This window comes from Lampetra fluviatilis, chromosome 15, assembly GCF_964198595.1.
Source record: "Lampetra fluviatilis chromosome 15, kcLamFluv1.1, whole genome shotgun sequence".
NCBI lineage: Eukaryota > Metazoa > Chordata > Hyperoartia > Petromyzontiformes > Petromyzontidae > Lampetra > Lampetra fluviatilis.
The window spans coordinates 911,626-935,098 of NC_136289.1; the positions used below are offsets into that span (position 1 = coordinate 911,626).

At 51.3% G+C, this 23,473-nt stretch overlaps 1 protein-coding gene across 2 annotated transcripts in view; it reads left to right on the forward strand.

Annotated features, from left to right (window-relative positions):
* Window positions 1–23,473, forward strand: part of LOC144936090 (copper-transporting ATPase 1-like) — a 43,731-nt gene that overhangs the window by 16,784 nt on the left and 3,474 nt on the right. For both annotated transcript variants that reach the window (XM_078862930.1, XM_078862932.1), the window contains 17 exons: window positions 340–585; window positions 4,190–4,356; window positions 5,379–5,540; window positions 6,259–6,338; window positions 7,403–7,577; window positions 8,462–8,695; window positions 9,856–9,947; window positions 10,598–10,725; window positions 11,851–12,005; window positions 12,702–12,836; window positions 16,036–16,230; window positions 16,920–17,102; window positions 17,802–18,006; window positions 18,566–18,703; window positions 19,101–19,243; window positions 19,826–20,029; window positions 20,802–20,919. In XM_078862930.1, coding sequence (XP_078719056.1) covers window positions 340–585; window positions 4,190–4,356; window positions 5,379–5,540; window positions 6,259–6,338; window positions 7,403–7,577; window positions 8,462–8,695; window positions 9,856–9,947; window positions 10,598–10,725; window positions 11,851–12,005; window positions 12,702–12,836; window positions 16,036–16,230; window positions 16,920–17,102; window positions 17,802–18,006; window positions 18,566–18,703; window positions 19,101–19,243; window positions 19,826–20,029; window positions 20,802–20,919 — 2,760 coding nt within the window. The remainder of the gene's footprint in view (window positions 1–339; window positions 586–4,189; window positions 4,357–5,378; window positions 5,541–6,258; window positions 6,339–7,402; window positions 7,578–8,461; window positions 8,696–9,855; window positions 9,948–10,597; window positions 10,726–11,850; window positions 12,006–12,701; window positions 12,837–16,035; window positions 16,231–16,919; window positions 17,103–17,801; window positions 18,007–18,565; window positions 18,704–19,100; window positions 19,244–19,825; window positions 20,030–20,801; window positions 20,920–23,473) is intronic.

Below are 23,473 nucleotides of genomic sequence, written 5' to 3' on the forward strand. Positions count from 1 at the left end.
CAATCTAGATTTTTACGTTAAGTTACAATAAATGTGTGTTTGGGTTATTTTAATTCATTTTCGTGGTCAATTTTGATATTTTTTTGGTATGTAATGGGTTTCCAGGAACGGAACTCCAATTCACCTTAGGGAGATAAGGGGGGAATCAATTAGGTCGTAGGTTCGGTGGTCGCCTGTAAACTGGGTAGTGTAACTTATTCATCATCTTAATTGCTGAATATTTATACGTTCATAATTTTATAATATATTGACTTAATTCCAAAAGTTGTATTTTGAGTTTACAGCTCACGTGGTCTACTCTCTAGACGCTGAGAGTCTCCCACGCGTTCTGCCCTCTAGATGGACATGACTCCGTGCAGGCCCCGCGGGGGTGCAGGGAGAAGGACGTGGAGGGTGCGCCGACGCCGCCCAAGGTGGGGTGCGAGGGGGGGCAGCGTCCCGACTACGTAATCAGCGAGCTGCCGCCCAAGCCGAGCGGGGAGCGCGAGGCCGCGCGGGAGCCTGAGAAGTGCCTCCTGCGGGTCAGCGGCATGACGTGCGCCTCCTGCGTGGCCAACATCGAAAACAACCTGAAGAAGAAGGACGGTGGGTGAAGGCAACACTCGACACCGCCACTGTCGTCATGAATAACGTCCACCACGCCTCCCCATGCAGTACAGTCTGTTCTCCCATAATGCCATACTAGTTGCGTTCCTGAAGAACATCGCATTATGGAAAAACAATCAAGTTACAATAAATAATATGGATTATGGGGTAAAGCACGGTGCAGGATAACGTGTGAGATGCGTAACGCAGGCCGAACAAAGACTGAGGCACGTGGGTAGCATCTAGAAGCATCCAGCAGCCAATCCGTGGTCGAGCGCTGCGATGCAAGAGATCCCCACGTGCTTTGTGGGTGACGTTCGGTGTCTTACGGATGACGATTGTAACCACGGCCTGCGGCATCCGTTTTTTTGTGATTTGAGTCACGTGAAAAGATCCTCGGTGATGTGCACATTCAGACGCATGACCCGAGAGAGACGGATGAGATTGTGGAGTTCACACCATTGGAACCTCCTTTGCCAGTAGCAAAATATGATAATTGTTTTTTTACCCTTTTATTTGGCAACAAAGCTGACGCCTTTTTTACAAGGAGTCATGTTTTCATTGGCCACAATACCTGCGGTTGGAATGCAAACAAAAAACACAACTCTGATAATGTATGCACTGTCCTTGAAATTGATTGGTCCACACCCAAGCCAGCTTTTCTTAGAGCCTAGTCTCACATGGTGTTGGACCAGATGACGCCAAAAGGCGCACAACTCAAAGACAATGCACCATCAGAGTATGAGAGCTCGGGGTAAGCATTTACACCATTGGAACCTCCTTTGCCAGTAAAAAATATGATAATTGGTTTTTTACCCTTTTATCTGGTGTCAGTTTTGTTGCCAGATAAAAGGGTAAAAAAACAATTATCATTGTGGAGTTCATATCGCCGCCTGGGCTCAACCAAGTGTCATCCTCCTGGGCTCATCAAACGTCTACCACTTTGTGGACAGTCAACAACAATGTTCAAGATGCAGAGGGACTTGCTCTTGTCATGGGAATGTGGCCTCTCCACCGCTAGCTGAGGACGACTGACAGAATCGAGTGTCACCTCTCTAGTTGTTGAGCAGGGAGACGCGTTGGCTGATTTAGTACTAAATGACATTTGCCTGAGGTATCCGATTGTGCAGTTCCTGTAAAAGCAGAGGCTCTCTACTGGTTCAATTGCATTCATTTTATGAGAGGTCCTTTCGCTACTTGTATTTTTTCATGGATTTGCCCTGCGATTTGATATAATATATAACATTTGCTTGTGCATGCGTATTTCCGGATCCATGTGCACATGACGTGTGTGTATCTGCAAATGCACTGTGGAAACAAGCGGTCGTAGGGGTTAGCGCGCTGCGCTAGTTCGATTCCCGCTCATGGCCGACACCAGTGATGATGATTTGAACTGGTCCTGGGCTTCTGCTAGGTCGACTAAGCCACAAATGAGTACCTGTTGCGGTATGTAGTAAACATCGCCACTAGGGAGATAAAGCTGGGTGGCCGTGGTGCTGGCCACCCACCCTGTCGTTTACCATTCCGGCCATAGGTGCTCGCTAATACCACTTGCCCCAACAGTCTTTTGAGGCTATACAGGGGATCTTTGTCTTTGCTTAGTGTCTGTAAATGCACTGTAGAAACGATTGTGCACTTGTTTAGATGAGGAACCATACACCTAAAAACTGAGCCTGGGCGTTTAGCGTCGCGTGTTCAAGTATTGTTACCTGACCCTACCTACAGAGGCAACGCTATCGCTCCACCGGAGGTGTTCGCTGTGGGCAGTGAACGAACACTACGAGAGACAAAGACAAAGATCCCCCAGTTTAGCCTTTCCAGACTGTTAATGGGCAAGTGCTGTTAGCGAGCACCTAATGAAGGCCGCAATGGCACATGAGAGGGTGGGTGGCCAGCACCATGCCTGGCCACCTTTGTCTCCCTAGTGGTGGTGTTTTACACATCGCACCAGGTTACCCATTTGACACTGAGTTGACCTCGGGGAGGCTCCGGACCGGTTCAGATGATAGTCACTGGAGTTGGCCGTGAGCAGCAATCGAACTCGGGTCGTCGGGTTCGTAGCACAGCGTGCTAACCACTCCACCACTGCTCCCCATCCCTGCATTCACAGACAATAGCAACATGGAAACAATAGCAAAATGGAAACAATAGCAACAACTCACGGCCCTTTGTGAAGCAACAGCTTTGTCAAAGTTGTCTCGCACTGTGTCGTCCACGAGGCTTGGTTGACCATACCGCACCACAGGTTTGATGAAGGGGGTTAACTACGTACGGTCTGCAAGAAGTTCAACATGCGTCCGTCCATACATACACACGCCACTGATGTTAGCCGTGGCCAGAAACCAAACTCATCAAGCAGCGTGCTGACCACTGTGCCGCCTCTCCAGCCCGTACAAAACAGCCTATCCTGGTGGTGGCGTCACTCACGTGGTTCCCAGAATGCACTGGACCAACATATTTCCTTAAAGTGTTTTTTTAACGTAATTTGCAGTCCTTAATATATTCTTATTCTAAATAACTATTCCTTTGATATCTAACGAATGGCTTCTCTCCGTGTTAAGTGGAGAATGTTAAGGTGCAGCCCTGCAATGCTTTGCTGACGCCACTGCTGGTGGAAGGGCCTTCGCTAGACGGATCTCCACAGAGCCCCCCTCGAGCTTGTCTTCTGCATCTCATTTTTTTTCCAAAGAAGGGTTCTTTTGGATTATTTCGTAATGACATACTGTCCACTTCGCTGGAACACACGGTTAATGAAGAATGCCGCCAATGAGTTTGGACCGCAAATGGAGTAATTACCCCAGTTTATGAGGGAGATGCATTCCTAAAAGGTGTGACCAACATCGAAACGACACACATCAAAGCATATTTTTACAAATCGCGAAAATACTGGACATAAATAATATACAGTATTGTAGTCTACAGTACGGTACATGTCTTGTTGAGCGTCACAAAGTGGTTCATGTGCAGGGTAGGTGGGGGCGAAGGCTGAGAGGCGACGAATGGTGATGTCAGCGACGTGAGTGCAGGTTGAGGTGACGCAAATTGGGTAGTGGTGTTAACCCTTTCCCGCTCCGAGACGTCTGCAAGTTGCAGGGTGGATGTCCCATTCACCGCTGAATCTCGGAACGTGCGAGCGGCTCGCCGTTAAATTTATTGAGAGACGTAGCGTTGCTGTTTTTAAAGACATTGTCCTGTACTCGCCACAAGGGACTGTAGCGACACGACCGCACCCTGAGATAGCTGGCACCAAACTGTGCCACGCACCCTCCCGCATGGCCTTTTACCTCCGATTCCATTCAAAACTGATTCGACTCTAAACAGAATCGTTTACGTTCCGATGACGTAAAAAGCACGTAATCGGAAACGAAATTGGAATAAAAACTGATGGTGCACACGTACGCCATCGGCAGAGGAAAGGGTTCATAAAGTGACGACGTGTTTGTGAAACGATGTAAAGGGGGGCAGACCTAAACCGGGAGGGGGGGGGGTATCCTCGCCATACGTTGGGGTAAACCCTGAAACACCAGGGCAGATCGAGGGACTATTTTGCCGCCCAAATGCGAGTGCCGCTGCCGCCATCGTGCACGGTGGGCCCCGTCTGCAGGGATCCTGTCGGTGCTCGTCGCCCTGATTGCCGGCAAGGCCGAGGTGAAGTACGACCCGGCGCTGACGAGCCCCGAGGAGATCGCCGCCTGGGTGCGGTGGATGGGCTTCGGGGCCGACGTCGTGGACGTCAACCTGGAGGGGTCAAACGGAGTCGTCGAGCTCACCGTGAGTTCCCGAAAGCGAGCGCAGACCCCCGCGCGGTGATCGCTCCCGGATCTCTGTGTGTGCCGCGGTGCGCTTCGCGTGACAGCAACGTCGATAGGATGCCGTCTTGCCTTGCGTATCTGTGAACTCGATTAGCACGGTTGGCTAACGTACGGTGCGAAAGAAGTTCAACGTACTCTTTGGTTCTTTCGGTAAAGAAATAAAATATAAAATAAGAATAAAATTTAAAAAAAAATAGAAATTACTTAATTAAATCATGACGTTTCGATTGCAACACAAGCAATCATCAGGTGTGGAAATCACAGCTAGAAATGTTTTACTAAAGCTGATTTCCGCACCTGATGATGATTGCTTGTGTTGCAATCGAAACGTCGTGATTTAATTTAGTTATTTCTATTTTTTATTCTATTTTTTCACCTACGTGACTTTGCCAAAAGAACCCAATGAGTATGGATCCTTGCAGTCACGAAAACTTCAAATCTAGAAAGTTCAACGTACATGCATACGTACAACTTACACCGTATGTTCGTGTTTAAAGAGATAAACAACATGTGCATGAAATGTAGATGCACATTGCTCTGACATTTGATGGGCTGTGACTGTACTAATTGCACAAGCTGTCATGAGTGAATTTGCCGAGTTGTTGGCTTTTAGATCTGAGTTTGTAGTCTCGAAATTCAGCGAAAGGTTCATCTGAGTGTCACAGCACTATGTGTCACAGTGCTGAGTGTGAGTGTCACAGTGCTGAGTGTGAGTGTCACAGTGCTGAGTGTGAGTGTCACAGTGCTGAGTGTGAGTGTCACAGTGTGCTGTGTGTGAGTGTCACAGTGTGCTGTGTGTGAGTGTCACAGTGTGCTGTGTGTGAGTGTCACAGTGTGCTGTGTGTGAGTGTCACAGTGTGCTGTGTGTGAGTGTCACAGTGTGCTGTGTGTGAGTGTCACAGTGTGCTGTGTGTGAGTGTCGCCGTGCTGCGTGCCGGAGCGCTGAGTGTGCGCCCGCTGGTTGGATGCGTCCCGCCCCAGGTGACGGGGATGACGTGTGCGTCGTGCGTGCACGGCATCGAGTCCACTCTGCTCCAAAACGACGGCGTCTTCACCGCTTCGGTCGCCTTGGCGACGGGCAGGGCCCGCGTGGAATTTGACTCGGAGAAGATCGGACCCCGAGGCATCATCCTCATCGTCGAGGTGAGAGCCGCCGGCTGCTCTGTGCGCTCGCGGTTGGCTTCACGAGGGACCTGGAGTGGCTCGTCCGTCGGTTCTCTCAAATGGCCAGGAGCCCTGCCATGAGCCCTTTTTACACAACAGAAAATGAGCTCAACTCAAGTATTTTTATTTTGTAAGGTAAGACACCACTGAGCTGTGTAGCTCTTTTTCAGAAGTGACCTGGCCGCAAATGATAGCTCAACGAAGTGGCTTATTGCGTGGAAATTTATAGCTGCAAAATATTCTAAATGTGGAGGGAAAAACCGGAGTACCCGGAGAAAAATCCACGCGACCACGTGGAGGGAGACACGCAAAACTCCAAATGTACAGCAGGCATCAGGGTCGGGATCGAACCCACGAGCTCCTGCAAACCAGGCGAGGTAGTTATCATCTCCTAGCCACCGTGAGGTCACAATGCCTCAATAGCACAATACCAAATTGTCATGGAGGCATGTTATTTTTCTGGAATGTTTTGAAGGAAATGGTCTCAATGAATCTCCTCGTGGTTCTGTCACGTTTACATCTAAAGACAATGAGTCGATAACGCGGCAGGAATGCCTTAACATTTTCCCGCGTCATTCCTGTGTTTTTACTGCGTAATGTAATGGGGCGAACAAGCGCTCGCGTGTCTCGTGCTGGCTTGCGTTCCACGTCTCTGACGCGATGTTCCCCCGTTTGTGCTCTTACCGCGGCTGAACAGCGCATGGGCTACACGGCGGCCCTGGTCAAGCAAGATTGCCGTGACACCAGCCACCTGGAGCACACGGACGAGATCAGGCAGTGTGTGGGGCAGCACGCGTTACACCACTTGCACAGAGTTTTGTCGCAATCCACACCGAGCGTCGTTTATTTTAACTGAGCATTGTTGTTGTCAGCCGTAGGACTTTACTGTACATGGCAAAACTAATCTCATCTCGTCCGCCTCTGCTCTGCAGGGACCAGGGGTTAATGGTGATATTCTGCGAGGCTCCAATTATAACCTTAAGTAGCTTAGGCGTAATTTTCCATTCTGCTTCGCAGTTTTGTCCGTAATCAAATTTCATTACAATCACTCAGGGTTCTCTCCCTCTTTTACGTCGTTAAAAACAACAGCACTCTTAATTTTCTATTTGCGAACTGCATTCCACTAAATTTGCTGGCCCATTAATGTGACTCAAAATGTATTTAGCGTGCCCCAAGAGTACATTTTAAAAAGGACGCGATCAAGAAACATTGAAATTTAAAGGGATGGAATTGTTCCAAGGGATGGAATTTCGTCCGTGTACATTTATCATCCCCACCCCAGGTCACGCAGCGTGATCTTCGTTTAACCTCATTCTCGGGTCGGGAGGCTTGTTGGCCATCACAGGTGGTGATGTTTTACGAAGCAGGCAACTAGAGTGGCTCACACAGCGGTGTAGTTTTTAGTGTAAAAGTCAAGCGGTAATGCGCTCCATCCAAGCCAAGTGGTATCTAGACGGGTGACGCTGGGCTGACGATGAGCTCACAAGGAGGTAGCAACTCATTCAGCGTCTTCGCACTGGCAGCCGGACTAACGTCTCTTGCCGGAAATGTTCAATAATTTAGTTTTAAATATATTTGTTGTTTTGTTTTTGTAGCATATTAATATATCCTATGATGCTTTGCAGACTCATCTATTATATCCCGTACATTTTGTCGCTGGATCGATTTGCTCTGTCCTCCTAATGAGGGTGTTTGGACTCCGAAGGTCTGAAATGTTGATGTGACCCCCCATCGGCTCTGCACATGTAACACCGGGCTAAAGATGAACGCATACGACAGGTGGGAGAGGATGTTGTACGCCAACGCGAATGCCCCGTTGAGAACAAGCGCCTGCCCTCTAGATGGCGGAATGCCTTCCTACTGAACCTGCTGTTTGGCACCCCGGTGATGGCTCTGATGATCTACATGATCGTGATCGACTCCCAAAAGAAGCACAACTATCTGATGAATCACATGGTCCTCCCTGGGCTCTCCACAATCAACCTGGTTTTCTTTGCGCTCTGCACCCCTGTACAGGTACGATGATGCACCTTGCGCTTTGTGCATCTTCCCAGGAGTCGGTCTCTGTGATCGGCCCTGCTTTGTCTTACCAGACATTCTCAATGCTCGTCTGTAAAACCACTAGTTCACAAGTTAATCGAATCACCCGCTGGACTTGACATTCAGAGGGCGTCGATTCAATTCCATCTCCTGGCTTGGAAGTTGAAACAATGGGTGCAAGTTTCTTAAATCGCCCTCCACTTCTGTCCACATAGCAGTGTGGATGGGTTCACCACATTTAAGTCACTTGGCAGGTTGTGGAAGAGTAGGCCAAATACCCTCCAGAGGGGCTCTCTACAGCTTCCTCTAATGGAGGAAATTTCGCCGACAGTGGCACAAGCAATCAATTTACTGGGCTGAGACTACTTTTACCTTAGAGGGACGGTTATAAGAGAGTTCCAGCAATGCATTTGGACGACACGGTGGCTAGGAGATGTTAACTACCTCGCCTAGGAGATGTTAACTACCTCACCTGGTATACAGGAGGTCGTGGGTTCAATCCCGTCCCTGACGCCTACTGTATATTTGGAGATTGCACGTTCTCCCCGTGGTCACGTGCATTTTTCTCCGAGTCCTCCACTTTTTCCCTCCACATTTAGAATCATCATGCATTGAGAGTATTTGGCTGCTATAAATGTCCAAATGATAAGCCGCTTCGTTGGGCTATAATTTGTGAGGGCCAGGTCGCTTCTGACAAAGATCAATACAACGGTTCAGTGAGCCTTACCTGGTAAAATAAAAAAATAGTTTATCGCTTTTAGTTCACAAAGCGCAACGCGGCTATTAACCGAGCAAGAACCGCGTCGCGCTTTCGCCGCGTCCCGCAGAAGCCACGAGCGCTGTCGTGTCCCCCCTGGCAGTTTGTGGGAGGGAGGCACTTCTACTTGCGCGCGTACAAGTCTGTCAAGCACCGGGCGGCCAACATGGACGTGCTGATCGTGCTGGCCACCAGCATCGCGTACGTCTACTCGGTGGTGATCCTCCTCGTGGCCATGGCCGAGCGGGCCCCGCGCAGCCCGCTCACCTTCTTTGACACGCCGCCCATGCTCTTTGTGTTCATCACGCTGGGCCGCTGGCTTGAGCACCTGGCCAAGGTGAGCGTGCCGGACCTACCGACGCCTGCTGTATATTTGGAGTTTTCGTGTCTCTCTCTCTCCCCGTGCTCGTGTGGATTTTTGTGCGGGTCCTCCTCATGACGGACAGACACTTGTGAATTATATAGATGCAGACACTAACAGAGTCGCATTCAATTTCAGACCATTTACAACCATGGATAGACGCGGTACACAACGTAAAATGTGCACATCGTGAGTTGTCAACTACCTCGCCTGGTATGTAGGAGGTTGTGGGTTCGATCCCAACCCTGACACCTGTATATTTAGAGTTTGTCTTCTCCCCGTGGTCGTGTGGATTTTTCTCCGGGATCTCCGGTTTTTCCCTCCAGGTTTAGAATCGACACGCGTTTAGAGTATTTGGCTGCAATACATTTCCACGTGATAAGCCACTTCGTTGGGCTATCATTTGTGGCCAGGTCGTTGAAAAAGAGCCATATAGTATCTCGGCGGGCCTTACCTGGTGAAATCAAAAGTGTCGAGTTGTATTTATGCAACGTGTGGGGAGGGTCGAGACTGCCTTGGAACGCGGGCCCCGTACCCAACATCGCCGCTACTCTTTCAGTGGCGGAAGCAGCCTGCTTATTAATGCTGATGTACATTAGCGTATGCGTGTAGTTTGCATGACTTGTAAAAGATAATTTCTTAGATGCGTGACACAGTGCATGTGTCATGAGCTTGACAATTTATTTTACTCAACGAATCAATGAGATTCCTCACAAACACTTTCCGCATGTCCGATTAGCACGGTCGGCTACGTAAACAGTGCGAATCAAGTTGAACACACAAACACACATACGTGTACAGTAATCAAGTTGAACACACAAACACACATACGTGTACAGTAATCAAGTTGAACACACACACACATACGTGTACAGTAATCAAGTTGAACACACACACATACGTGTACAGTAATCAAGTTGAACACACACACATACGTGTACAGTAATCAAGTTGAACACACACACATACGTGTACAGTAATCAAGTTGAACACACACACACACATACGTGTACAGTAATCAAGTTGAACACACACGTGTACAGTACTTCCCTCGTGCACCGTCTCGTATGCCTCTGAAGCGCCACGTGAGTGGCGCGTGAGCTCGTGGCTGAGCGCTGCTCTGCCCATCGCCGCAGGGGAAGACGTCGGAGGCGCTGGCGAAGCTGATGTCCTTGCAGGCGGCCGAGGCCACGCTCGTCACGCTGGGCCCCGACAACTCCCTCGTCAGGTGGGTCACTCGCGCAGGGGCCACGGGACTTGTGGGCCACGGGACCTGTGGGCCACAGGGCTCGCGGGGGCCGTGGGGCTCGTGCACGCTGGCCTCAGAGGTCGCATTCGAGTGGATCTTTGTCACCAGGTTAGAACTCGAGTGACCGAGTCTTCATTTGCTCGAGTGAAAGTTGGGTCGGATTTTTAAGCCATTTCCAGGAAAAACTGAGTGACAGAAACTTAAACAAATTTAGGATCATTGTTGCCCGAATATGTAAGCAGGCGAGGCTATGTGTCAAATATAATGCAGTGCGTATGGTTTGTGAGTGTGTGTGGTGTGTAGTGTGTGTGTGGTGTAGCGGGGAGCGCTAGTATAGCGGTTTGCGCTGTGCTTCAAACCCGGCAACCCAAGTTCGATTCCGTGACGATTATTTGAACCCTAGGTCGACTGAGCCTTAAATGAGTACCTGGTACAGTGTGTAAACATGGCCACTGGGGAGACAAAGGCGGCCGGGCGTGGTGCTGGCCACCGATCCCCTCATCTGCCGTGTCGGCCTTCACAGGTGCTACTCGCCAACAGCACTCACCCCAACAGCCTGTCACAGGCTACACGGGGGATCTTTGTCTTTGTGTCGCTGAGTGCCACGGCGGTGTGCGGCGCGCGTGCAGCGAGGAGCAGGTGGAGGTGGAGCTGCTGCAGCGAGGGGACGCGCTGCGCGTCGTGCCCGGCGCCCGCTTCCCCGTGGATGGGCGCGTCATCGCCGGCTCCTCCATGGCGGACGAATCGATCATCACAGGTGGGCGCTGTGGGGACGTCCGGCCCGGCGCTGGCACTGGCTCGAACTCCGCCTCGACCTCCGCCTCGATCTAGCCATCAAACAAAGACGGTCGCCGCATCGCGTGGCGCTTTCAGATGCGCTTCTGCGACTGTCTGGAACGCTCTCCCTTCCGATATTAGGACCGGAACTGTGTACTTTTAAATCATCATCTAGATTGTAAACCAATTTCTTTAGAACTGATTTTTGTCCTTCCCTTGCGCCATCCGATTAGCACGGTTGGCCACGTACGGTGCGAAAGAAGTTTAAATTACATACCTACAACGGCAACATCGGGGCATGTGCCGCTGAAGCGTGTTTGAACTTTAACAGACAGGGCCATGGGTGATGCTGTGGCAGAGCAGACTCGGACTCTAAGTGAAACGTAAGAAGATAAGGCATCTTCGGGCTCAGCCCAGCCACTCGTCCCTCTGAGTGGCAGCCTGTGGGCAGGCGATGTGCACTTCCTCTACCTCGGGCCACCACCGTAGAGGAGCGCACCACAGCCTCACACCATCGACGTTGCGACACGCCTTCTTTAATTGTCTCAGACTACTCTTTGGTTCTTTCGGTAAAGTCACGTAGAAAGAGAAAATAATAAATTAAATAATAGCATACGACGTTTCGATTGCAACACAAGCAATCATCATCAGGTACAAATGAAAAAGAAAACAAAACCTAGTAAACTTCCAAAGATTGCTAATTTAGCAATCTCTGTGTTGTATTGCATTATATTTAGCAATCTTTGGAAGAACGTAATCAACCAGATAGGGTGTTGACTGTTATGTTAGCCGACTCTCTGTGTTGTTTGCATTACATTTCTAGGTTTACTAGGTTTTGTTTTCATTTGCACCTGATGATGATTGCTTGTGTTGCAATCGAAACGTCGTGCGCTATTATTTAATTTATTATTTTCTCTTTCAACGCGACTTTACCGAAAGAACCAAAGAGTAATTCCTGCAGTCACGAGAGCGCCAAATCAAGTTTGTCTCAAACTAATTCATCAGCACCACCGATGGCGTTGAGAAACGCGAGGACTTTTGCGAGTTTTGTTCACGGGAAGTGATTGCAGGTTCTCTGATGGAGCGTTCGCCGCTTGCGCCGCAGGGGAGGTGATGCCCTTGTCGAAGGGCCCAGGCAGCCTGGTGATCGCCGGCTCCATCAACCAGATGGGGTCGCTGCTGGTGGAGGCGACGCACGTCGGCGCGGACACCACGCTGGCCCAGATCGTCCGCCTCGTGGAAGAGGCGCAGACGTCAAAGGTGAGGCTCGCGGGGGTCACGCGCAGTCGTGGCGCGGCGAGTGGACTTGCACGCTCCGTTGGATAAATTCCTCTCAAAGATCTATTTAATACGTTACTTTGTCGTTTGCATGCAATATTCCGCTTGATGTCTATTATGGAAAAAAAAACGTCGGTGAGCACGTAAATTCATGTATATAAAACATAAATGCATGCACCTTATAAATTTAAATGGAACGACCCATTGCAAAGTTGTGAGAGAGCAAGTCTCGCGTGCGTGTCGCATTAGTTATGAAGCGGGGAACTTCCTAAGTTGCCTGAAAAACTTGGAGGCGATGGCTTGGTTGATGATAGTATTGGTGCTCATGTCAGGAAATGTCTACACTTCACACCATCATGTGAACAGAGACAAATCTCCCTCGGCTTTCTGCGCTTCTGAACCCTATTGTACTGCCTTTGTTGACAACGCTCGTAATGGTATACTTGGGCTTTGCAATGAACCGTGGCCGTGAGCCACAGCACCACAGCGGTGAGCCGAGTCGTCGGGCGTCAGAAGCCGTCGCACGCCGTGGCATTCTTCTGAAGTCCCTCTTGCATGAAATCGAGTGTGACCGGGCAACCACCTGCGTGATACGATAGGCAGTGTCACGTGCGATCTCCGCTACGACCAAAAGGCAGCTACGGCGGCGGTGCTTACGGTCCGTCCGCACTCTTGCAGGCTCCCATCCAGCAGCTGGCCGACCGACTGAGTGGCTACTTCGTGCCGACCGTCGTGCTGCTGTCCACCCTCACGCTCGTCACCTGGATCGTCTTGGGCTTTGCGGACTTTGTGGTTGTGCAGAAGTACTTCCCGGTGAGTGTGTGGCTCGGGCGGTCCGTGTCCCCTGCGCCCTCCGACATTCGTTGAAGAAAAAAAGTTTGTTTCATGTGAACTCCCGACTTCTTGGTTCTTTCGGTAAAGTCACGTAGAAGGTAAATAATAAAATAGAAATAATAAAATAATAAAAATAAACATTTAAAAAAGTTTTTTAAATTGTTTTATTTTTATTACTTTATTATTTCCCTTCTACATGACTTTACCGAAAGAACCAAGAAAATGAATCCCCGCAGTCACGAAAGCTTTAAATCGAAATTGAACTCCCGACTGTTATGTTGATGCAATCAGTTCATTATCGCTGCATTTGTCACAATTATATTCTCACCAATGGCAATTCGTTGAGGAGCTAAATGCCAATTTTGGGTTCTGCTGCCCACGAGAGTTTTGCTTTTCCTCCTCCGTTGAAGGGAGCGCAGATTTACAGCGGTTTACGGCATGGTCAATATTTGCTACTGATTGTGACGGATGCAGTTGCAATAAAATATGGTGTACTTATTATTATTATTGTTATTAGTATTTATATAATTATATTCGTAAATGTTATTTTGTAAACACCTGCTGTTTCCCTTGATAGTGGTGTGCTAACCCCTGTAAAGACATTAGTTCCCATTGGGACGTTCAAGTGAGTCAAATCTACGCTCCTTGTGCTTGTGCGTCCGATGATGCTGACAATGCAATTTCTTGCGATGACATCACTTCCTGCTGCTGCCTTCCTGGGGTCAGGGAGGCCTAGGGGTAGCTCTTGATTGGCCAAGGTGGCATATACATTGAGGCTCGTGAAACCAGAGGTGGTTGCAGCACAGCTCCCGGGGATTGGGATGAGGGCCTTGAGCTGTTCCTGCGAACATTCTAGGAGTTCTCCATTGCACGTGTGCGGTGCGGCACTGCGTACGTGTCTTTCCCCCGGCACCCCTCCGATGAGCACAGTTGGCTAGGCACAGTGCGACAGTTGAACATACAAAGGCTCGATCAACTTGAGACTATTCTAATACAAACACGACAAATACATAATTATAAAACACAAATGTCAAATACTGTTAAGTTAACTGTCTAATCATTAATGACACGCAAGCTTAGCGTTGTTAAATATTAAACATCCAGTGAGGAGTTGCTGAGGCAGGTCATTTGTGGACATGCACTTTGCTAATGATTGATCTGGCTGCGGGAGGGACAAAGCAGCTATGGAGTAATGTGGTCAGTTTGAGGAGAGTTACAGTTTGAAGCAGTTGTTGACTGGTCTGGCTGTTTGGGTACTTATGTTACCTCATTCAAATTAAACGTTCTAAAATAAAGTAAAAATTGATGAGATTTTTTTGGTGGTATTAAAGGACGACCTGAGCATCTGCGATCTCTGTCATAAAATTTACATCAGGTACATCGATATTAAACAACAACAGAATAAATAGTATTAAATATTAATTTATGCCACGTTTAAGGTGAACATGCCAGGGTGAAGGATGTGAACCCTGGTGCCCCCCCAGTGGGAGTGGGCCAATGCCAGGAGCCTCCTTGGGATGCTTAGCATGGACCTCTGTAGTTGTCGACCATAAACTAAACTACAAACTATTTTTACACGCTTTTATTTATTTTTGTTGTTGTCGTTGTTGTCGTCGTTGTTGTCATTGTTGTATCCTCAAATCTTGTAACTAAATTTTTACCCACTTCCCAATGTGGTATCGACTGCAAACTTGGTATACTTATGTCATACTGATGACAATACTATATTCTATCATAAAGAATATATATTTTAAAACATTCATTTATATGTTATGTTTCGGCTTGGGTCTAATTGTCCACGCTCAACTGACGTTGGCTGTAAATCACCACGGCCCCTTACGTTGTGGCAAGCTTCGGGGCCACTTCCTGGAGTCGTGGAGTTCTTCCATTACGAGTACGATACATTTCATTAAAGCGTGTTTAAAAAAAGTTTTCATAAATATTACTTATTTATTTTACCAGGTAAGGCCCGCTGAGCTATATAGTTCTATCCCGGAAGCGACCCAGCCACAAATGATAGCCCAACGAAGTGGCTTATCATGTGGAAATTTATAGCAGCCAAATACTCTGAAGGGATGTTTCTAAATGTGGAGAGAAAAACCTTAGCACCAGGAGAAAAATTCACACGACCACAGGGAGAACATGCAAACTCCAAATATACAGCAGGCATCAGGGTCGGGATCAAACCCACGACCTCCTGTATACCAGGCGAGGTAGTTAACATCTCGATTTAAAGCTTTCGTGACTGCAGGGATTCATCTTCTTGGTTCTTTCGGTAAAGTCACGTAGGAGGGAAGTAATAAAATAATAAAAATAAAACATAATAAAATAATTCTCACGACGTTTCGGCTACAACACAAGCAGCCGTCCTCAGGTGAAGACCAGGTCTGTCGAGGCGACAGCGTCTACCTGAGGACGGCTGCTTGTGTTGTGGCCGAAACGACGTGAGAATTATTTTATTATGTTTTATTTTTATTATTTTATTACTTCCCTTCTACGTGACTTTACCGAAAGAACCAAGAAGATAGTTAACATCTCACCACTGTGGTGCCCAATTGATGATGTGTACAAAAAAATAACAGCTTCTGCACTGCCATTAAACCACAGTAATTCATTGTTTAGCGCGGTGGATGCATTCCTGAATAGTGCCTCGTTCAACGAGAAATTACTGTATACACATTGCAGGGCATAAATAACGTGCATTCTTATCAAAATCAGGCTGCAGCCATCCCATGGTGGGACAAAGAACTTAGATGAGGTTACGTCCTCCACGTACCGTATCACTCCGCATGGTTTTCCAGAATTCCCGTACCGACCAGCTGTGCAGCTGAAGAAAGTAGTTCATCGTTGGCCACTCAGAAACTGCGCTGTAACGGGCGCATTGTGTGTGACCAATTCAAGAATCGTGTCATAGCGAAAACGCGTTGTGTGAAAATGCATCACGTGAGGACTTACCGTACCCATATATAATAATACGTTACAGCCTTCTCTAAATTTGTCCACTCCATATCCGCATGCAGGCATTTCTTAACGGTTCATCAGCAACGGGCGGATGAGGATGCACAGAAGCATGGCTGCTGCTGCTGCCACCCACGAGTCTGCTTCCCGCACACTCGCTAACATTGTCGTGGACTTGCTTCCCCCCTGCTGCACCTCCCTGCCTGTCTGTCCGTTCCAGGATTTCGACCCGTCGCTGCCGCACGGTGAGGTGGTGCTGCGCTTTGCGTTCCAGGCGGCCATCACGGTGCTGAGCATCGCGTGCCCGTGCGCTCTCGGCCTCGCCACGCCCACGGCTGTCATGGTGGGCACCGGCATCGGGGCACAGAACGGCATCCTCATCAAGGGCGGAGAGCCGCTGGAGATGGCTCACAAGGTACGCTTTCGCGGGGACGCTGCCTCGCTTGACGCACGACGCCGCGCCCCGTGTCGCGTAGCCCAACCTGTGAGACGATGCGGAAGGACACCCGGTGTATGATTGTTGTGTTGTTTTCAAGGACTACAGTCTGTTCTCATAACGCGAATTGGATATAACACGACGAATGTGTTGAGGAACACATTTGTTAGAACGGGCCAGGGACAGGGAGTCGAATGACGAGTTCAGTGCGCGCGTGGCCGTCTGTGCAAGTCAAACAGAGTGTCACCCCTTCGTCTACATGCGTCTCCACTCGTTGGGTGCGATGTCGGCATCGTGCGGCTCGGTTTCTGCGTTGAAAAATGACATGGCTCCTCCTGAGCTGTGCAGGGCTGGCTTAGCATAGCCCCCTGCACCGCTTAATCGCTGCTGAAATTGTGCATCTCCCAGAAGGCCTGGTGATTAAACTAAACAAACATTCTTTGAACTAGACTAACTTGAAGTGTGGTTTTATGTGGAGGGACAGATCTATAAACGAGGCATATCGTCTGCTTATTTATTTTGCTCCCTGTTTTCTCAACAACGGTGCTCGTGATTATTTTGTGTTCTGCTATAATCCCCGCCTGCTAGAGGAAACCACCCAAATATGAAAGCCGTGGCCAGGCACCAGAATTGAGCTCACGTGCAGCGCATCCACCGTGCGCTCGCAGATCAAGGCCGTGGTGTTCGACAAGACGGGCACGCTGACTCATGGGATGCCACGGGTGCTGAGATTCGTGCTGTTCGGCAGCCGAGCGCGCGTCTCCCCGAGGAGGCTGACGGCCATCGTGGGCACGGCGGAGGCGAGCAGCGAGCACCCCCTGGGAGTGGCCATCACCAAGCACTGCAAGCAGGCACGTGGCGCTCCGGGGGACACGCGGAGCAAAGGGAGATGTAGACTCGCACGTCACGCGGCGGCTCAACGCCCCCGCCAGAAGAGGAGCTTTGCGGTGGTGCGGTGTGCGTTGGTTCTTAACCGGACAGAGCCTTGGCCCGCTTCGCTCGGGGAACCGCTCCTCGGTACCGAAAATGGTTCTGGACACAATGTTGGACCGTTTAGCCGTAACGCAATAATGTTGTACACGGTGCTCCCTGTAGGCTGTGGATGCCGCTGTTTCCTGCGATCAATGGCTGTGCCTTGAATAACAGGGTGGCCTCTTGTCCATTAAGTGTACGAGCTATTAGGGGATATCAGAAGAATAGTGACAGGCGTTAATCTGATGTATACGAGGTGTCTGTGACAACTGTATAACCGTGTAACGATCAGTCTACATTGCATCTGCCCGAGCCGACTTGCGCCACAGAGAATGTATTACTTAACGTTGTTTTACATTCGTGCAATATATTCCAATTCCCATGTGACACAGTTATTATTTTGCTATTTATTTCTATTCGCTTAATTTGCTGTTCTCTATTTTATTTCATTTTGTTTTGCGTCTTTAATTTCGGGGACCCGGGTCACTCGTGCAAGTGAGACCCCTGTCATGGCCCCTTGAGTTCTCACCGGGGCCCAACGACGTCGGCCGGACTCGGGCGTTTGTCCGCACGTGCAGGAGCTGTCCACGGAGAGGCTGGGCTCCTGCCAGGCCTTCCAGGCGGTGCCGGGCTTTGGGATCTCCTGCGAGGTGTCGAACGTAGATGCAGCGCTGACCGCCGTCGACGAGGAGAACGAGAAGAACGCCTCTCCCTCCGCGCCAGCCGACCGCTCGGCGCCACACATCATCATGGACGGTGACGAATCGACGGCCACACGTCACGGTAAGCAACGGCGGCTCGGTGCAAACGTGTAGTTGGTTGTTGGTGTCATCGGCTGTCCGTAAACTTCGCCGCGGTACAGGATATGTCGTCTCGCCGCGGTGGCGAGAATGTTGTCTGTCTCGCCTGGTTGCAGGAGGTCGTGGGTTCGATCCCGACCCTTGACGCCTGCTGTATGTTTGGAGTTTGCGTGTCTCTCTCCGCGTGGTAGCGTGTATTTTTCTCCGGGTTCTCCGGTTTTTCTCTACACAATTTAGAAACACACGTTTAGAGTATTTGGCTGCTATAAATTGCCACGTGATCAGCCACTTAGTTGAGCTATAACTTGTGGCCAGGTGGCTTCTGAAAAAGAGCTATACAGCTCAGTGAGCCTTACCCGGTGAAATTAAAATTAGTTTAGTTTAGAAAACGGGTCTTGGGACTCCATCAGGCTTTCCTGGGTAAACAAACGCTGCAATAATTCTGTTCTAATAAGCTGCAGGCAGTGTTCCCGTAATCCTGCGATATGCGGTGGCCGTTGCCGTGGCGATGTCGGTGTCGGTGGTTGTTGGATCGCGTGCAGAGCCGCAGCGCTACGCCGTGCTGATCGGGAACCGCGAGTGGATGGGGCGCAGCGGCGTGGAGGTGGCCCCCGCTGTGCACGCCGCCATGGCCCAGCACGAGGAGCAGGGCCACACGGCCGTACTGGTGGCCGTTGACGGTACGGGCCCCACGCACGCACGTTTGCCGGGGGCCGTTTCCTATTCCGGGAAAACTGGGCACTGCGCTTGGGGGGCGACGGGCCGGGCCCCGCACCACCGAGTGTCCGTTCGTCTCACCCAAGGTCACTCTCCATCACTGTTATGATGGCCCCCCAGGCAACAGCTGTACCCCCACCTCCCATCAGAGAAGGGCTGAAGCCGTGCCTGGCAAAAACTTTAGTCACAACCAATTTACACCGGTTACATGGTGATGCTGCATCTGCTGCTTGCATTAGCAGTGCTGCTTGAGCATAAATAACTAAAGCAAAAAGAAAATATGCGTGCATCAATACCACTGCCTGAAAGGGCTTGCCGGCACGGCGTGCTGCGTGATGGCCTTGCCGTTGCGTGTGCCAGGCCAGCTGTGCGGCATGTTGGCGATCGCCGACGCCGTGAAGGAGGAGGCCGCGCTGGTCGTGCGCACGCTCACCGCCATGGGGCTCCACGTGATCCTGCTCACGGGCGACAACCGCCGGACGGCGCGCGCCATCGCTGCGCAGGTGAGCCAGACCGGCACGGCCGCCCCCAAACCCTCCACCCTCGCCGACCTCGCCGACCTCGCCGTTGCAGTCGCGGCGACACCAGATGCTGCCAGCCGACGAGGGGGAGAGCGCAACGCTCCGTTTGTAATGGGTGGTGGCGTTCCTGTGTGGCTGGTGGAGCAGCTGCGTTCCTCGCAGTGCCGAGCTTGGTGCCAAGGGGCACCCGTGGTTACAGCAGGTTCACGGGTGTCTATATCTATCTATATTATAATACACAAGTGTCTGTCCATCATGCTCTGGATCTCCCAAACATTATGTGGGGGGAAAACACGTGTACAGTTCTGTAAAAGATCTGCGAATAAACATAAAGAATATATTCAAAAAAATATAACATTGCTTTATTGAGTGTGTTGCTGAAGCAGGAAAACAATGTATGCATCGATGCTCATGTCATCCACCCCCCTTGCTCAGTTGGTATGCTGCAGATCTGGGGCAGGAGTGACGTATTCGTGAGCTCCCCCAGTGATTCCTTCCCCATTTACAGCCCATCGTATGACGCGAAGCGCTGCTGCTGCTGCTCGCTGCGTCGGCCGCGTGCAGGTGGGCGTGCGCACCGCCTACGCCGAGGTGCTCCCGGCGGACAAGGTGCGCGAGGTGCAGCGCCTGCAGCGGCGCGGCCTGCGCGTCGCCATGGTCGGCGACGGCGTCAACGACTCGCCGGCGCTCGCCCAGGCCGACGTCGGCATCGCCATCGGCTCCGGCACCGACGTGGCCATCGCCGCCGCCGACATCGTCCTCATCCGCGTGGGTGCAGCGTGCGGCGCGAGGACCTAGATGAGGCCATCGCCTTCCGCTCTCCGCCTTCCCCCAGGGCCTCGGACGCTCCGTTCCCCGTGGGCCCCGGTGCAATTGCACCGGCCGCATGCCCGCAGCTCCGCTGCTTTAGCGAGACGTTACTTGGCTTGGGGAGCTTCCTCCGTACGACGACGCGGTGTGCCGTCCCCCGGGCGTCAGCCATTGCTGCTGTCGTTTATATGGCCGCTAAATTAACAGCTGCCACTAAGGTGGGACATTCACCTCCTGTGGTGCGGTGGTGGCGCACACCTCTGCAAACCTTTGGAGGCAGGGTTTGTGGGTCACCTAGGGAGCATTGTGTGTGCTGTGCATCTCCTAAAAACCGCTGGGCTGTAATGTGTCCGGGCAGTACGGCAATGAAAGCTTGACTCTATTTGTGCGGAGCTTTGCGTGTCAGCTCCTTGTACTCGTGGGTCTTCTCCGAGTACTCCAGTTTCCTGCCACATGCAAAACGCTCGATCGTAAAAATAAACTGTCCAACATCCTAATGCACAACCCTCCTGAATAATTCATGTCTCGAGGCTTTCATAGACAAAGCACGTGACTCTATTTTGTATTCATAGCTGTAATGGCTGTAGGTTATTGCGATACTGTATTATTATTTAAACCAATCAGTACTGCACTTGAGCACGAAGCGTTGAAGTTCATTGCTGCGCTCTCTCGTTCCGTGCCGTCCCGTCGCCTCTGCTCGTGCTCCCGTCTGCACCGTGCGTCTCCACAGAGCAACCTCCTGGATGTCGTGTCGAGCATCGAGCTCTCGAAGAAAACCGTGCTTCGCATCCGCATCAACTTTGTCTTCGCCCTCGTCTACAACCTGCTGGGCCTTCCCATCGCTGCAGGTGCAGGGCTGGGTGCAGGAGGGGGCAGTGTGCCTCTGCCCGGGATACGGGGGAGTGTGGTTCTGTACGGGATACGGGGGAGTGTGGTTCTGTATGGGATACGGGGGAGTGTGGTTCTGTACGGGATAGGGGGAGTGTGGTTCTGTATGGGATATGGGGGAGTGTGGCTCTGTACGGGGGAGTGTTGTACTGTATGGAATACGGGGGAGTGTTGTTCTGTACGGGATACAGGGGAGTGTGGTTCTGTACGGGATACGGGGGAGTGTGGTTCTGTTCGGGATACGGGGGAGTGTGGTTCTGTATGGGATAGGGGGAGTGTGGTTCTGTACGGGATAGGGGGAGTGTGGTTCTGTATGGGATAGGGGGAGTGTGGTTCTGTATGGGATAGGGGGAGTGTGGTTCTGTATGGGATATGGGGGAGTGTGGCTCTGTACGGGGGAGTGTTGGACTGTATGGGATACGGGGGAGTGTTGGACTGTATGGGATACGGGGGAGTGTGGCTCTGTATGGGATACGGGGGAGTGTGGTTCTGTACGGGATACGGGGGAGTGTGGCTCTGTATGGGATACGGGGGAGTGTGGTTCTGTACGGGATATGGGGGAGTGTGGTTCTGTACGGGATACGGGGGAGTGTGGTTCTGTACGGGATACGGGGGAGTGTGGTTCTGTATGGGATACGGGGGAGTGTGGTTCTGTTCGGGATACGGGGGAGTGTGGTTCTGTATGGGATAGGGGGAGTGTGGTTCTGTATGGGATAGGGGGAGTGTGGTTCTGTTCGGGATACGGGGGAGTGTGGTTCTGTATGGGATAGGGGGAGTGTGGTTCTGTACGGGATACGGGGGAGTGTGGTTCTGTACGGGATACGGGGGAGTGTGGTTCTGTATGGGATACGGGGGAGTGTGGTTCTGTATGGGATAGGGGGAGTGTGGTTCTGTACGGGATACGGGGGAGTGTGGTTCTGTATGGGATAGGGGGAGTGTGGTTCTGTATGGGATACGGGGGAGTGTGGTTCTGTATGGGATACGGGGGAGTGTGGTTCTGTATGGGATACCGGGAGTGTGGTTCTGTACGGGATACGGGGGAGTGTGGTTCTGTATGGGATACCGGGAGTGTGGTTCTGTACGGGATACGGGGGAGTGTGGTTCTGTACGGGATACGGGGGAGTGTGGTTCTGTACGGGATACCGGGAGTGTGGTTCTGTACGGGATACGGGGGAGTGTGGTTCTGTACGGGATACGGGGAAGTGTGGTTCTGTATGGGATACGGGGGAGTGTGGTTCTGTACGGGATACGGGGGAGTGTGGTTCTGTACGGGATACGGGGGAGTGTGGTTCTGTACGGGATACCGGGAGTGTGGTTCTGTATGGGATACCGGGAGTGTGGTTCTGTATGGGATACGGGGAAGTGTGGTTCTGTATGGGATACGGGGGAGTGTGGTTCTGTTCGGGATACGGGGGAGTGTGGTTCTGTATGGGATAGGGGGAGTGTGGTTCTGTACGGGATAGGGGGAGTGTGGTTCTGTATGGGATAGGGGGAGTGTGGTTCTGTATGGGATAGGGGGAGTGTGGTTCTGTATGGGATATGGGGGAGTGTGGCTCTGTACGGGGGAGTGTTGGACTGTATGGGATACGGGGGAGTGTTGGACTGTATGGGATACGGGGGAGTGTGGCTCTGTATGGGATACGGGGGAGTGTGGTTCTGTACGGGATACGGGGGAGTGTGGCTCTGTATGGGATACGGGGGAGTGTGGTTCTGTACGGGATATGGGGGAGTGTGGTTCTGTACGGGATACGGGGGAGTGTGGTTCTGTACGGGATACGGGGGAGTGTGGTTCTGTATGGGATACGGGGGAGTGTGGTTCTGTTCGGGATACGGGGGAGTGTGGTTCTGTATGGGATAGGGGGAGTGTGGTTCTGTATGGGATAGGGGGAGTGTGGTTCTGTTCGGGATACGGGGGAGTGTGGTTCTGTATGGGATAGGGGGAGTGTGGTTCTGTACGGGATACGGGGGAGTGTGGTTCTGTACGGGATACGGGGGAGTGTGGTTCTGTATGGGATACGGGGGAGTGTGGTTCTGTATGGGATAGGGGGAGTGTGGTTCTGTACGGGATACGGGGGAGTGTGGTTCTGTATGGGATAGGGGGAGTGTGGTTCTGTATGGGATACGGGGGAGTGTGGTTCTGTATGGGATACGGGGGAGTGTGGTTCTGTATGGGATACCGGGAGTGTGGTTCTGTACGGGATACGGGGGAGTGTGGTTCTGTATGGGATACCGGGAGTGTGGTTCTGTACGGGATACGGGGGAGTGTGGTTCTGTACGGGATACGGGGGAGTGTGGTTCTGTACGGGATACCGGGAGTGTGGTTCTGTACGGGATACGGGGGAGTGTGGTTCTGTACGGGATACGGGGAAGTGTGGTTCTGTATGGGATACGGGGGAGTGTGGTTCTGTACGGGATACGGGGGAGTGTGGTTCTGTACGGGATACGGGGGAGTGTGGTTCTGTACGGGATACCGGGAGTGTGGTTCTGTATGGGATACCGGGAGTGTGGTTCTGT